The 14,364-nt window shown below is 45.2% G+C and overlaps 1 protein-coding gene across 1 annotated transcript in view; it reads left to right on the forward strand.

Annotated features, from left to right (window-relative positions):
- FAM120B (family with sequence similarity 120B) overlaps positions 1-14,364 on the forward strand; it is a 219,847-nt gene that overhangs the window by 170,752 nt on the left and 34,731 nt on the right. The window contains exon 8 of the mRNA XM_040351053.1: positions 13,624-13,735. Coding sequence (XP_040206987.1) covers positions 13,624-13,735 — 112 coding nt within the window. The remainder of the gene's footprint in view (positions 1-13,623; positions 13,736-14,364) is intronic.

The raw sequence follows: 14,364 nt of genomic DNA on the forward strand, positions 1-14,364 counted from the left end.
GTAGAGAAGGCTGTCTTCTCCCTGGCTTCCTTAGTCAGGGGAATCTGCCAGTACCCTTTTGTGAGGTCTAGCGTGGTAATGTACCTGGCAGGCCCCAACCTTTCAATTAGCTCATCTACTCGTGGCATGGGATATGCGTCGAACTTGGAGACTTCATTAAGCTTTCTGAAGTCGTTGCAGAAGCGGAGGGTGCCGTTGGGCTTGGGTACCAACACAATTGGACTTGACCATTCGCTCTGCGACTCTTCAATGACTCCAAGCTCGAACATTCTTTTAACCTCTTCGGACACTGCCACCCTATGAGCTTCTGGGATACGGTAAGGCTTTAACCTGACTTTTACATTGGGCTCGGTCACAATGTCATGCTTGATGACGTTGGTGCGACCGGGCAACTCTGAAAACATATCTCTATTTTTTTGTAGAAACTCTTTTGTTTGCTGGGTTTGAGGTCTAGTCAGGGTAGCAGCAACCTGCACCAAGTCGATCCCTGCATGGTCCCCTGACTGTACCCCTACTACCGCTGACACTTGTTCTCTGTCTCTCCAGGGTTTCAACAAATTGATGTGATAGATCTGGTATGGTTTTCTTTTCCCTGGCTGGTGTACCTTGTAGTCCACCTCACCGACTTTCTCTACTACCTCAAATGGGCCCTGCCATTTGGCCAAGAATTTGCTCTCTACCGTGGGTATTAGAACAGCCACCCGGTCTCCTACTTGGAACTGTCTAATTTTAGCCGACCTGTTATACACTCTTCTTTGGGCATCCTGGGCCTTCTGCATGTGCTCCTTCACCAGTGGCATCACCTTAGCCACCCTCTCTCGCATTTGAGAGATATGCTCTACCACCGTTTTGTGTGGTGAGGACTCACTTTCCCATGTCTCTTTTACCAGATCGAGTAACCCCCGGGGCCTTCGTCCATACACTAATTCAAATGGCGAAAAACCTGTGGATGCTTGCGGGACCTCCCGGATAGCAAATAACAGGGCAGGGAGTAACATATCCCAATCCTTCCCATCTTTCTGGACTACTCTTCTCAACATGGATTTTAGGGTTTTATTGAATCTTTCGACTAGGCCATCGGTCTGTGGGTGGTAGACAGACGTCCGCAACTGCTTAATTTGAAACAATTTGCACAAGTCCGCCATTACCTTTGACATAAAAGGGGTACCCTGGTCTGTCAGGATCTCTTTGGGGAACCCAGTTCGTGAGAACATTTGAAACAACTCCCTGGCGATGGCCTTAGAGGAGGCTTTCCTCAAAGGGACAGCTTCTGGATACCTAGTTGCGTAATCTAGGATGACCAATATGTATTGGTGGCCCCGTGCCGACTTTACCAGGGGTCCCACCAGATCCATAGCGATCCGTTCAAACGGGACTTCGATAATCGGCAAGGGCACCAGAGGGTTTCTATAGTGTGGCACTGGGGCGGTTAACTGGCAAATGGGACAAGACGCACAGTATCTTTTAACCTCGGCCTTCAACCCTGGCCAGTAAAACCGGTCGTTTATCCTGGCCTCTGTTTTCTCCGCCCCCAGGTGTCCTCCCAGTGCATCGTTGTGGGCTAGATCGAGGAGCATCCGCCTATACGGTTGGGGAACCAGCAACTGCTCTATAGTTTCCCCTCGGCTCTCAGCCACTCGATACAGTAAGTCCCCCTTCAACGCAAAGTGAGGGAACCTCTGGTCTGCATCTGGCATTTGTGGGACCCCATCAACAACAGAAACCTGCTCTCGAGCATTGACCAAGGCAGGGTCCCGTAATTGGGCGGTACCAAATGCACCTCTGGACACGTCTAGATCTGGATGTACTGGCCTTGAGGAGGTTTCCCCTTCATCCTCCTCAACCGGGGAGAGCTCCTCGTCATCCTCCCCCAGCATGACTTGTAATGGGAAGACCTCCCCCACCTCAGAGATCAACCCGGGTTTAAGACCTGGGTCAGGGGCATTATCCTCCACATTAGCATTCCCTGCGACTTCATTATCAATGGTAGGTATTTCTATATGAGAGGGGTGTATTTCAGCTCCGGACCCCTCGGACCCTGTCCCTTCCAGGCCCAGTGCCCCCAGTTCCCCTGGTGGTGCCATTTGCACCTCGTTCCATAGTTCCAGAAATAGTGGACAGTCCCGCCCCACTATGATGTCATGAATTAAACTGTTTACCACCCCGACCTCCTGTGTAACTGAGGCATGGCCATAAGAAACAGTCACCGGAACCAAGGGGTACTCCTTGGTATCCCCATGAATGCATACCACCCGAAGAGTTTTAGTCACTGGTCTAAGCCTCCCAAGTATCCTGGCATGTACTAATGTTACCATGCTACCGGAGTCCAGTAGGGCCCTGGCAGGAAGGTGGTTCTCCCACACTTCACACTCAAACCGTCCTGCAGCCAGGTCAAGATGAGTGGTACACACACTTCGCACATAGAAGGAGCTTCTCCGACCAGTTCCGCACTCCATAGGCTCCTCCTGCAGTGGGCATTGTGCCCGGGTATGCCCCCAGGACCGACATCGCCAACATTGTATGTCTCCCATCTTTGGTACAGGAACCGACCTCCGTGGTTCTAGGGCAGATGGTGTAAACCTGCGGACGCCAACATCTGGCAAGGCTTCTCTCCTCAGGTTGGTGGCTGGTCTGGGTGTCCTTGGCGTGGGTTCTCGACGCTTGGCAGGCCCAAGCAGGTCCTCCACCACGGTATACCGTTCAACCAGCTCGATCAGCTGGTCAGCATTAGTAGGGTTTCCATGGCTTACCCAGCGCTGTAGGTCATCTTGTAGGGACCGTAGGTACCGGTCCATTACCACTCGTTCCACCATTTGTGGACCTGACAACTTTTCTGGCTGCAGCCATTTTTTAACTAACTGAATTAGTTCATGCATCTGGGACCTGGGTGGTTGGTCCGATTTGTACCGCCAGCGATGCACCCTCTGAGCCCGGACAGCTGTGGTCACTCCCAGGCGGGCCAGGATTTCAGCTTTTAGACGTTCATAGTCTTTGATGTGCTCAGCTGGGAGGTCAAAATAGGCCTTTTGCGGGTCACAAGTGAGAAAAGGCGATATAATGCCGGCCCATTGGTCCCGGGGCCACGCTTCTCTCTCTGCTATCCTTTCAAAGGTGGTAAGAAAGGCTTCCACGTCATCGCTGGGTGTTAGTTTCTGCAAAAAATGGCTGGCTCTAACAGACACTGGGTTGCTAACGGCAACGACCGCTTGCGCTTGTCCCTGAGCCAGCTGCTGTACGGCCTCCTGCAAGGCAGCCACCTGTGCTTGAGTGGACTCCTGCTGGGCCGTAAACTGGGCGGATAGCAGCCGTGTATTTTCCTGCTGCGCAGCTATAGCCTGTGCCAGGGCCTGCTGCTGTTGAGCCATCGCTTCCTCATGGCGACGGTTTGACTCTGCTGACGCTTGCTGCTGGGCCACAATGGCTTGCTGCTGGGTCACAGTGGCTTGCTGCTGGGTCACAGTGGCTTGTGCCAAAGCCTTAACGACCTCCTCCATGCCTTTGTCTGCTGTTTGTAACGCCTGGGCTGACTTCACCCAAGACATGCCATAGGTACACTGTCTCTTTAAATGTCAGTTTTAAACGGTTTTTGCGCCTGCAAATGCACTTTGCCCGCATTCGACACCAATTGTAAACTTTGGGGGTTCTTAAGCTCCGCGAGACAAGTGCGTAAAACCGTGTCAGTAAAGCAAAGGGTCTTTATTGGTGACCAAACAAAACAAAATAAAGCTTTTCTTCAGCATCCAAAACGTCACAACAAAAGTCCTGCTTGTTTCCAGCATAAATTAGGAAAAAGTCTTTCTTCAGAAAAACAACCAAAAGAAAGGCACATACGTTTTTAGTAAGAAGTCCTCCAGACCTTCCCTGCAGACACAGCTTCACTTCCAAACTACTCAGAAATCCTCTCTGAGCAGCTAGCAGACTTCCATCTTGTCCTCACAGGTGCACTCTCCCAACTCACTCATTCCCTCCAGCATCACTTCCTGCTTTAATGGGTGGTTGTCTGTGAGATTTTAACCCCTTGTGCGCTGGCTTCCAGGGTTTAGGAGTGGAGGCTCCATCCCACCCAAATAACACTTTGGAGCCTCCAAAATTCCAGGCCCCAAACTACTTTATTAAGATAGAGAAGACTGCGAGCCAGTCCTCTCTGAATTAGCGCCTGCCTGGAACTTTTCACCCACTTTTGGGTGACCCCCTGAACCTTCTACCTCTATTTAAATGGACCATAGTCCAAACAGTGGTGCCGTATAGCACCCGTCCAGGACCCACCCCTGGTGTCCTGTACAATACTTTACAGCTCATAGGGGGAAAGTTACTAAAACTGGTGCACATAGAATCCGGGGGAACTGTGCAGAGTAAACAATCAGCTTCTAGGTATTATTGTCAAAGCTTTAGGCTCAGTTCACACTGCTATGACTTTGGATCCGACTTGTGAGACCCCAAGTTGCATGACATGTGAAATCGCATTTTAGTCAATGAGAGTTGTTTTTGTTAACACTACTGAAATCGCTCTGACTTTAAAAAAGGTTCCTGTACTACTTCAAGGCAACGTCTAATGCCACGTACACACGGTCGTTTTTCGTTGTGAAAAAAAAACACATTTTTAAAAACGTCATTTAAAATGACCGTGTGTGGGCTTCAGATCGGTTTTCGTGTTGTTAAAAATGATCGTGTGTGGGTTAAAACAACGTTTTAAACCCGCGCATGCCCAGAAGCGAGTTATGAGACGGGAGCGCTCGTTCTGGTAAAACTACCATTCATAATGGAGTAAGCACATTAATCACGCTGTAACAGACAAAAAAGCGCGAATCGTCTTTTACTAACAAGGAATCAGCTAAAGGCAGCCCAAAGGCGAATGGAACTTCCCCTTCAGAGTGCCGTTGTACGTGTTGTGCGTCACCGCGCTTTGTTCATCATTTTTCAAAAACGATGGTGTGTGGGCAACATTGTTTTTAATGAAGTTGGAAAAACGTTGTTTTTTTTTCATGCCGAAAAACGACCGTGTGTACGCGGCATAACCGATTTGTGGCCATAGATTTTAATGGAAGTCGCTTCAAAGTCGGATGCTTATCTTTATTGATGTGATTTGGATCTGACATTACAGGAAGATTTTCCAGGCAGTGCATGGCATCTTCCTGTATGCTGTTATCTCTGCATATCTGCACAAAACAAAGGACCGGGCCTATTTTTCAAACTTGTTGTTTACAAGTTAAAATCATTTATTTTTGCTAGAAAATTACTTAGAACCCCAAAAATGTGTGTGTGTATATATATATATATATATATATATATATATATATATATATTTTAAACACCCTAAAGAATAATTTGGTGGTTGTTGCAATACTTTGTCACACTGTATTTATGCAGCGGTCTTACAAATGCATTTTTTTTCTTTATTGTGAAAGATAATGTTACGCCGACTAAATTGATACCCAATATGTCATGCTTCAAAATTGAGCCCGCTCATGGAATGAGAGGTGATACCGCTCTAAAAACGGCTGATCCCTTGGCTTTGCTTCCGTCCCACTAAACCAAAAAGGTGCTGGCTATGCACAGGTGCATTGGATAGAAGAAGATCCTGGACTGCCGCACTCTTTAAAACGAGTAAGCATCACATGATGTGAAACATGTCAGCCATCTTTTTCCTGTTGTTCACTTCATTTTGACTGCATCGCTTTGGTTGTTTTTTGGATTTTATTTGTACAATAAAGACATAGTTTTAAAGAGTGCGGCAGTCCAGGATCTTCTTTTATCCAATGCGCTCATGGAATAACAACAAACTTTGGCACTTAAAAATCTCCATTGGCGATATTTCAAAATGTCCTCAGAGTTTACCAGTTTTTAGTTACAGAGGAGGTCCCATCAACATAGTGACAAGGGGCTTTGGGGTGATGGGTAGAGCAATGGCATGTGGTCTAATATAGTTCAGGAGGGGGGGGTGCTCGTTCATCCCCTTCCTTTCCTGACCTGTCGAGCTGCATGCTTGGATAAATGTTTGGCATGGATTTGGGGGGGAACCCCACGCCACAATTTCTTTTCCCGTCAATTCTTTTTTTTTTTACATTCAGCTGTCAGCGGGGACAGCTGATGACTTATCCGTCGTTAAGGACGCGGCTGGCTTCCCGGCCCACTCCAGCTATATACAGTGCATTTAAAGAGGGGGAAAAAAATGCATGAAAACTGCATGCAAAAACACAACAAAAAAGCAGGTTTAAAAATGTGCCTGAAAAACGCACCAACCGCAGCCGCATAGATGTGAACCTAGACGTTAAGATATAAGAATGTAGTACAGATTGGAATCTAGTTATCCTTCTTTTTCTTCCTCTGGGGGGGTTGTGGCAATGCAGTGCTATTCATTTTGGATTTATTAGCAGGAAAATTGAATTTACGAAAAAAAATTATTAAACATATTCCAATTTTACCAGTTGGTTGCTGCAAATGACCAAATTTAAATCACTTGCACGCAAAGGGATTACCAACAGTATAATTCCGCGATATCTGTCCTCGGCCATGTGGCCACCTTTCGACTTTTTTTCGTGTTGGTACGAATGCCAAAGTTTGCTGTGCTGGAGGTTAAGTGAAAAGTAAAAGGTTCAAATCCAACCAAAGCATGTTAAGCTTTCCCTTGACATTGCCTGTTGTTGGCTTAGACATTCTGTTTACCTGTTTTCCAATCCGTCATTATGTTCAGCCACTCATTTCTGAAATGGCGAACAATACAAAACATATTTTAAACATGCAGAAAAGAGTATTTGTCTTTCTTGCCATGATTGGCTCCGCATTCCAAAAGCACCTGTGCAAATACATCTCTACATGGCAATGTGATTAATGGTTTATCATCACAAAGCCTGTCCACCTTTGCACAGTGGCCCAATACATCGTCTCCTATGTGCTTCATAGCTGATCATTGTGCAAGACCCTTCCTGGCGCTTCTGTCTGTCAGTTACTGATAGACATGTCGGAGAATAGATGGGGCACCCACGGCTCTCGGAAATGGAGGACCATTCATGCAATTCAAGTTTGGAACATGTAGAATCACTGCTGAATATTAGCAAAACTTTCTTCAAAGAGAACGTGTATTTATTTCATGTGGACCTGGGACACAGAAACATTTATTGAATATGAAAACTATTATTTACCAGGAAATATTTGTGCGCAGCTGTGTTTACTGTATTTACATTTGAAGAATAGGAATAGTACTTATCATTTTACTTCATAGGGCTCGTTCACCTTTGCGTCGCCCTCTGGAAAACGATCTTTTCGGAAGATGTTTGACAGCTGCCTCGGAGGCAAATTGGCCCAGATTCTCAAAAGAGATACGACGGCGCATCTCCAGTTACGCCGTCGTATCTCTGCCTAGCGCCGTCGTATATATACGACTGATTCTTAGAATCAGTTACGCATAGATAATCATTAGATCCGACAGGCGTAAGTCTCTTATGCCGTCGGATCTTAACTGCAATTTTTTTTTTTGCCCGCTAGGTGGCGCTTCCATCGATTTCCCCGTCGAGTATGCAAATGAGCTAAATACGCAAATTCCCAAACGTACGCGCGGCCGGCGCAGTAAAGTTACGATGTTTACGTTAGGCTTTTCCCGGCGTAAAAGGTGCCCCTGTCTATGAGGCGCAGCCAATGTTAAGTATGGCCGTCGTTCCCGCGTCAAAAATGTAAAAATTTACGTTGTTTGCGTAAGTCGTTCGTGAATGGGGCTGGACGTCATTTACGACCACACGTCAAAACCAATACGTCCTTGCGGCGTATTAGGAGCAATGCACACTGGGAGATTTCCACGGACGACGCATGAGCGTCGGGTCACAGTTGATTAACATAAAACACGCCCCCCCCTCCACATTTGAATTAGGCGGAGAAGATACGCCAGTCTACGAGAATCTGGCCCATTGTCTCTTCCTCTTGCCTGTTTTAACCCTTTAAACAATGAAACCCAAAAGAATTCAGCGCAATTCAGCGCAATCAGCGCATTCAGCGCAATCACTCAAGGAGAGAGAGCATGATATTATCACTTATATATCAAAAATGTGATTTGTGATAAAACCACCCAAAAATTAAACTAATCCCGCGTACACACGACCGTGTTCTAAAAAATTACTTTTTTTTAATGTCATTAAAAACGACCGTGTGTGGGCTCCAGATCATTTTTCACGATCTAAAAAATGGCAATTAAAAATTTCGAACATGCTCTATTTTTTAACGACGTTTTTAACATTGTCTTTTTTAAGGTTGTAAAAAATGGTCGTGTGTGGGCTTTAACGACGTGAAAAAATCGTGCATGCTCAGAAGCAAGTTATGAGACGGGAGCGCTCGTTCTGGTAAAAGTAGCATTCGTAATAGAGTAAGCACATTCATCACGCTGTAACAGACTGAAAAGCGTGAATCGTCTTTTTCTAACACTAAATCAGCTAAAGCAGCCCAAAGGGTGGCGTCATCCAAATGGAACTTCCCCTTTATAGTGCCGTCGTACGGGTTGTATGTCACCGCGCTTTGTTAGAGCATTTTTTTTTCACAATCGTGTGTCGGCAAGGCCGTTTTAATGATCGCGTTTAAAAAAAAAAGAAAATTCTAGACCATTAAAAACATAATTTTTTAGAACCTGAAAAACGGTCGTGTGTACGCGGCATAATAATTCAAATCGACCTCAGATATCTGTCTTATCAATATCATAAAATTGACTAGTGTCGCTACCAGTTCTCACACCTCCCACAATTGTACTTGGGTCAATATATACACTATATTGCCCAAAAATTTGGGGCACCTTCCTTTAATCACACATGAACTTTAATGGTATCCCAGTCTTAAGCCTCGTACACACGCTCGGTTAACTCTGCAAAAACAAGCAAGAAAACTGCTGGCAGAGCTTTCTTGGCCGAGTATACTGAGCGTGTGTACGAGGCTTTCAGGTTTCTCGTCAAGAAAGCTGCCTAAAATCTCGACGAGAAAAATAGAGAACCTGCTCTCTATTTTCCTTGTCGTGATTCTCGGCAGGAAAACCTGCTTTCCTGCCGAGAAACCAGAGCGTCTGTATACTTACCTGTCGCCGTGGAAACCCACACATGCTCGAAATTACTTTGACGCGAGCACGGTAGTCTCCAAGGGCAGTGTAGGGTCCAGCCAGATGGCGGCGACGGCATTAAATGTGACAAGCGCATGCTCGTCGTACTCGATGACATCACCGCGTTCTTGCCATTCAAAAGAACAGCGGTTATTTTGAATGGAGTGCCAAGAATCTCGTCAGGAAAAACAGTTTTTTCATGACGAGATTCTGGCCGTGTGTACAGGGCTTAAGTCCGTAGGGTTCAATCTTAAGTTGGCCCACCCTTTGCAGCTATAACAGCTTCAACTCTTGTGGGAAGGCTGTCCGCAAGGTTTAGGACTGTTTCTATGGGAATGTTTGACCATTCTTCCAGAAGCATGTTTTTGAGTTTAGGCACTGATGTGGAAGAGAAGGCCTGGCTCGAAGTCTGCGCTCTAATTCATCCCAAAGGTGTTTTATCCGGTTGAGGTCAGGACTCTGTGCAAGCCAGTCAAGTTCCTCCACCCCAAACTTGCACATCCATGTCTTTGTAGACCTTGCTTTGTGCACTGATGCACAGTCATGCTGGAACAGGAAGGGGCCATCCCCACACTGTTCCCACAAAGTTGAAAGCAAGAAATTGTCCAAAATGTCTTGGTTTGCTGACACTTTAAGTGTTCCCTTTACTGGAACTAAGGGGCCAAGTCGAACCCCTGAAAAACAATCCCATACCATAATCCCACCTCCACCAAATGAATTGAACCAGTGCACTAAGAAAGGTCCGTAAAGAGTCCTGACCTCAACCTGATAGAATATCTTCAGGATGAAATAAAGCGGAGACAGCGATCAGGCCTTCTCATCCCTATCAGTGAGTGAACCTCACAAAAGCGCTTCTGGAGGAATGGTCAAACATTCCCATAGACACACTTCTAAACCTTGTGGACAGCCTTCCCATAAGAGTTGAAGCTGTTATAGCTGCAAAGGGTTGGCCAACTCAATATTGAACCCTACGGACTACGACTGGGATGCCAATAAAGTTGTGCAAAGGCTGGCGTTCCGCAAATTTTGACAAATTTTGACAAATTTTGACAACATAGTATATATCTCAAACATATACTATGTTGGATGGATTCCAAAAAATTAAACCAAATAATGATTAAAGTGCAAAGTATAAATAATAAAAGAAAAAAAGTTCCAAGTGTCCATGTGATTTTTCAATCATTCATATTCATGATATTGTGTTTTCTCAATGACAGTAATGCCAGATAACTGCAACTTGTTTCTGCATTTGCATTTCTCCTTTACCACATGCATTTATCCCTTCACCAGTCTACATATGCTCTTACCTTAGCATTTTATCCAATATCAAGTCTCATGCGCCTGTGCCTTAAAGAGGTTGCAAACCTTCCAAACCCCCCTCCCCCCCAAAAAAACTCTGGCTCATTATAAAACATTTGCCTTAGAACAAAGCCCTGGATCCGCGACGGCACAACGCTCACACGGCCGACAGGTTTCCCGGAGTTACTTCCGGGTTCCCGGGCTCCGGATCTGTGATTGTCCGGAGCCGCGATTACATCACTCCCGCGCATGCGCACGGGTGCCGCTGGTTACAGCACAGGTGCCGCTGGTTACGGCACGGGCCCTGAAGAAACAGCACGAGCGGGCCATAAGTTCAGTGCACATGCGACGATGACGTCGGCGGCAGTGTATATAGTAAATATCTCCTAAACAGTGCAAGTTTAGGTGATATTTAAAGTACCTACAGGTAAGCCTTAATATAGACATACCTGTAGGTACAACTAAAGAGGAAGACTTTACTTTATCTTTAAAGTGTGGTCTCCTATGACACGGATATTCTGTCTTTCTCCACTTCACTGGTATTCTCAATCCACCTCCACCCTCAGTAATCATGTAATGAATATATGAAATTCACTCAAAAAATAATATAGTAGTATAGAAAACTGTATTTTTTATTTAAAAATATTATAATTAACTTATATTGTGCACTACAACTAACAATATTGAAAACCTCCAACAAAATGACCAACCACACAGTTCCGGGTTTGTGGCGTGACGTCACTGGCTCCTCCCAATGCGTTGCGTCATCAAAACCTGTGACCTCATATGGTGATCACTGCTAGTCTTCTAGTACATTTAATACTCTCCTCCCCCCAGACTGGCAATGCTGCTGTCCAAAGGTGCCCCCTGTGCTCCTTCACCCAGAGTGTAGGCACTCTAAAATAGGATGTATGTTACTGGCCAGGTCACCAGGTGAAAATAAACGTAAAGAAGCTTAAAAAAAAAAAGAAAACGGATGTAGCTACCACATCTAATGATTGGTAAGCTGCAATATAGTACATATTGGTTTGGGGTTTAAAACCGCTTTAAGAAGGTCAGTAAAACTGCAGCTCCACTGCCCATTTTTACCACCCACCCCCCAACCACTAGTGTAAACTAGGTATGCAGGTAATTTCAGAGGGAGGTGCTCAAATGTCAGTGAGACCTAAATTGTTTCTAATAAAACAAAAAAATATGAATGAGCTGCAGGCAGATTTAAATTGTACAAATACATTTTGTAATGTGGCTCTGTATTCATTAATACAGCTCTAAATGTATTGGCTTTAAATGCCAACAGTGTAAAAACCTAAACTTGAACTAGTATCAGCCTTGTGCAGTCTGAGGTACAGCAGAGCTGAGACTTGGTGTGGGAGAAGCAGCAAGTGCAAGGAACATGCTCATATATTGTATGATTAAAACAGAGTTAAGCCAATTGTTGGACAGACTGTTGTTTTAAAATCTTGCCGTTAGTATGCTCCTTTTGACAATTGTTGTCCAATTTTCGGGCCAACAAATGGATGACAGGCTAGTAAATTTTCAGCAGACAATGGTCTGATGGTCAGTACACAAATCCGTCACACAAGTTGAAAGTACAAACACGCATGCTCAAAATCAGTGCTCACCATACATGAAATTAGCAGGGGCCCGAAGGGTGGCGCTCAAGAGCTGAAATTACTCATAGTACGTCACTACGTTTGTGTTTTTTGCACAAAAATTGTGTGCCGTTAGTATGCAAGACGAGCAGGGCTGCCATCAGGGGGGTACAGGCATTACACCTGTAAGGGGCCTGATGGTTCCCAGCGGCCCGGCTGGCACCCCTCCCCGTTTTTTTTGTTTTTTTTTTTGCATTACACCTGTAAGGGGCCCGGATGGCCCCCCTCCCGTTGCTTTTTTTTTTTTTTTTTGCATTACACCTGTAGGGGGCACGATGGTTATTATCTGACTTATTATCTTGCGTCAGGAGAGAAGGGATTACACTTGTTTTTTTTTCGTCAGCACCCCCCCCCCCCCCTCCAGTTCTCTGCTCCAGGGGGGGCCCTGCCTAAAGCTGTGTAAGGAGCCCCAAGATTTGTGATGGCTGCCCTGAATACGAGATCCAGGCACACGCCCATAAGACAAAAATCTGATGTTTGATTGGCCAACTGTTGGCTCGTGTGTACAAGGCTTAACTTTGGTCTGCTGTTGAATTTACCCATGCAGTGAATGCATTAAGGTGAAAAAACTTTCTGCCTTTAAAACCACTTTAAAAGTCAGAAGCTACAAAAAAGGACACTTAAGCCTCATACACACAATCAAATTTTTTACGGACAAAGCGTGGGAGTTTTGTCCGAAGGGCGTTGGCCGGGAACTTGTGAACTTATTGCATACAAACGGCAAAGAATTGTCGACCAACAAACATGAAACAACGTGTTTTTTTAAGCTCTTTAGCGCCACCCTTTGGGCAACTTCTGCTAATGTTGTGTTATGGTGAGCATTGCGTCTGAGCATGCGTGTTTGTGCTTTGGGGTTTTGTCCGATGGACTTGTGTACACAATCCGACACCACACAATTGTTGGCGGACAATTTTAAAGCATGCTATTCAACATTTGTTGGCGGAAAATCCCACAACAATTTTCCGCTGAAGCATACAGACGGTCGGATTTTCCAACAACAGCCTGTCATCACACAATTCCCGTCGGATAATCCGATCGTGTGTACGAGGCCTTACCCTCCAAAGATCCAGCGCTGTCCTCAACAGGCAGTTTCTTCGCCAGTCTTTGGATTCCCGGAGCGCCGCAATCTTTGCGCTGTGCTTTGTGATTGGTCCCCTGGCCTTCTAGAACTTGTCCCAAGGTTGGCATTTTTAACCATATGCCCCCTTTGAATTGTTTATATGTGTGATGGATTTATTCTATAGCAGGACATGTTTTCTATGATACACAAATCCAGTCTTCTCTGGGTAGAGATCCTCATATTTATGTTTTTACTGTGAATTCCGTCACAGAATACTTTCAAAACTATTTACAAAGAATGACTCTCACAGGTTTCTAAATATGTTTTATTTTTTTAGTTACGCTATCACTGCTCTTAAGATATAAGTAATGACACCAGTATTTACTATATATACAGTATATATATATATATATATATATATATATATATATAGGAGAATGTGTTTTATGGGTTGTTTGCCATATATTTGGATATATTGTGCAATGAATGTGTATATATTCTTTTATTCGATTTGAGTTTTTAATTGTGAAATGATTTTGCTGCAGGAGACGTTAATCTCACAGTTTAAGAAGCTGAGGACTCTGATCACTGATGCTTGTGCAGCGCAGGGCAGGACATTAAAGCCAGACCCCAAGGGAGAAAACTGGCCCTTGTCAGGTGAGTGCAGCATTTAGTACATAGTCCAATTGCAATAGCTGGCCATACACTGTTAGGTTGGGTACACACTAGCTCTAAAAAGCAATCCACTGTGGATCGCTTTTCAGAGTGTGGCTAGGCTGCCGACTGTCAAGCATTTAGGAGGTAATCGTGCCACCTCCTGCATGCCTGGTTTTTGTTTTTGACAAATGGCAGTTTATAATGGCGCTACTGCGCTGCAACCACTAGCCAAGCATTTGTCTTGTGGTTGCAGTGAAGCCCCATTGATTTAATAGATGAGTTTGACAGGCAGAGCTACCTGTTATTCCACGTCACGTTATAATTTGCAGCACCCAAGACGCAAAGCATTGCAGCCTCTGCGTGGGAACAGCCTTCACCAGTGCGGGGGGGGGGGGTTCAAGGTAATTCCGCAGCACAGTTATCTGTTTTTTACCAGAAGCTATTGTGCAAGAAAACTTTTCCACTGTGTCCCTTCAGCAGAAATCTATCAGATGATCGATTTCTAAACAGTGGGGAGGCCCACACTGATCAATGTTCAGCCAGTCCCTGAACTGATTGAATTTTGGTCAATGTATGGTCAGCTAATGGTTCCAGGGCCGTCTTTAAGGCAGGGCAAAAGGGGCCCTGTC

Source organism: Rana temporaria, chromosome 4, assembly GCF_905171775.1.
Source record: "Rana temporaria chromosome 4, aRanTem1.1, whole genome shotgun sequence".
Lineage (NCBI taxonomy): Eukaryota > Metazoa > Chordata > Amphibia > Anura > Ranidae > Rana > Rana temporaria.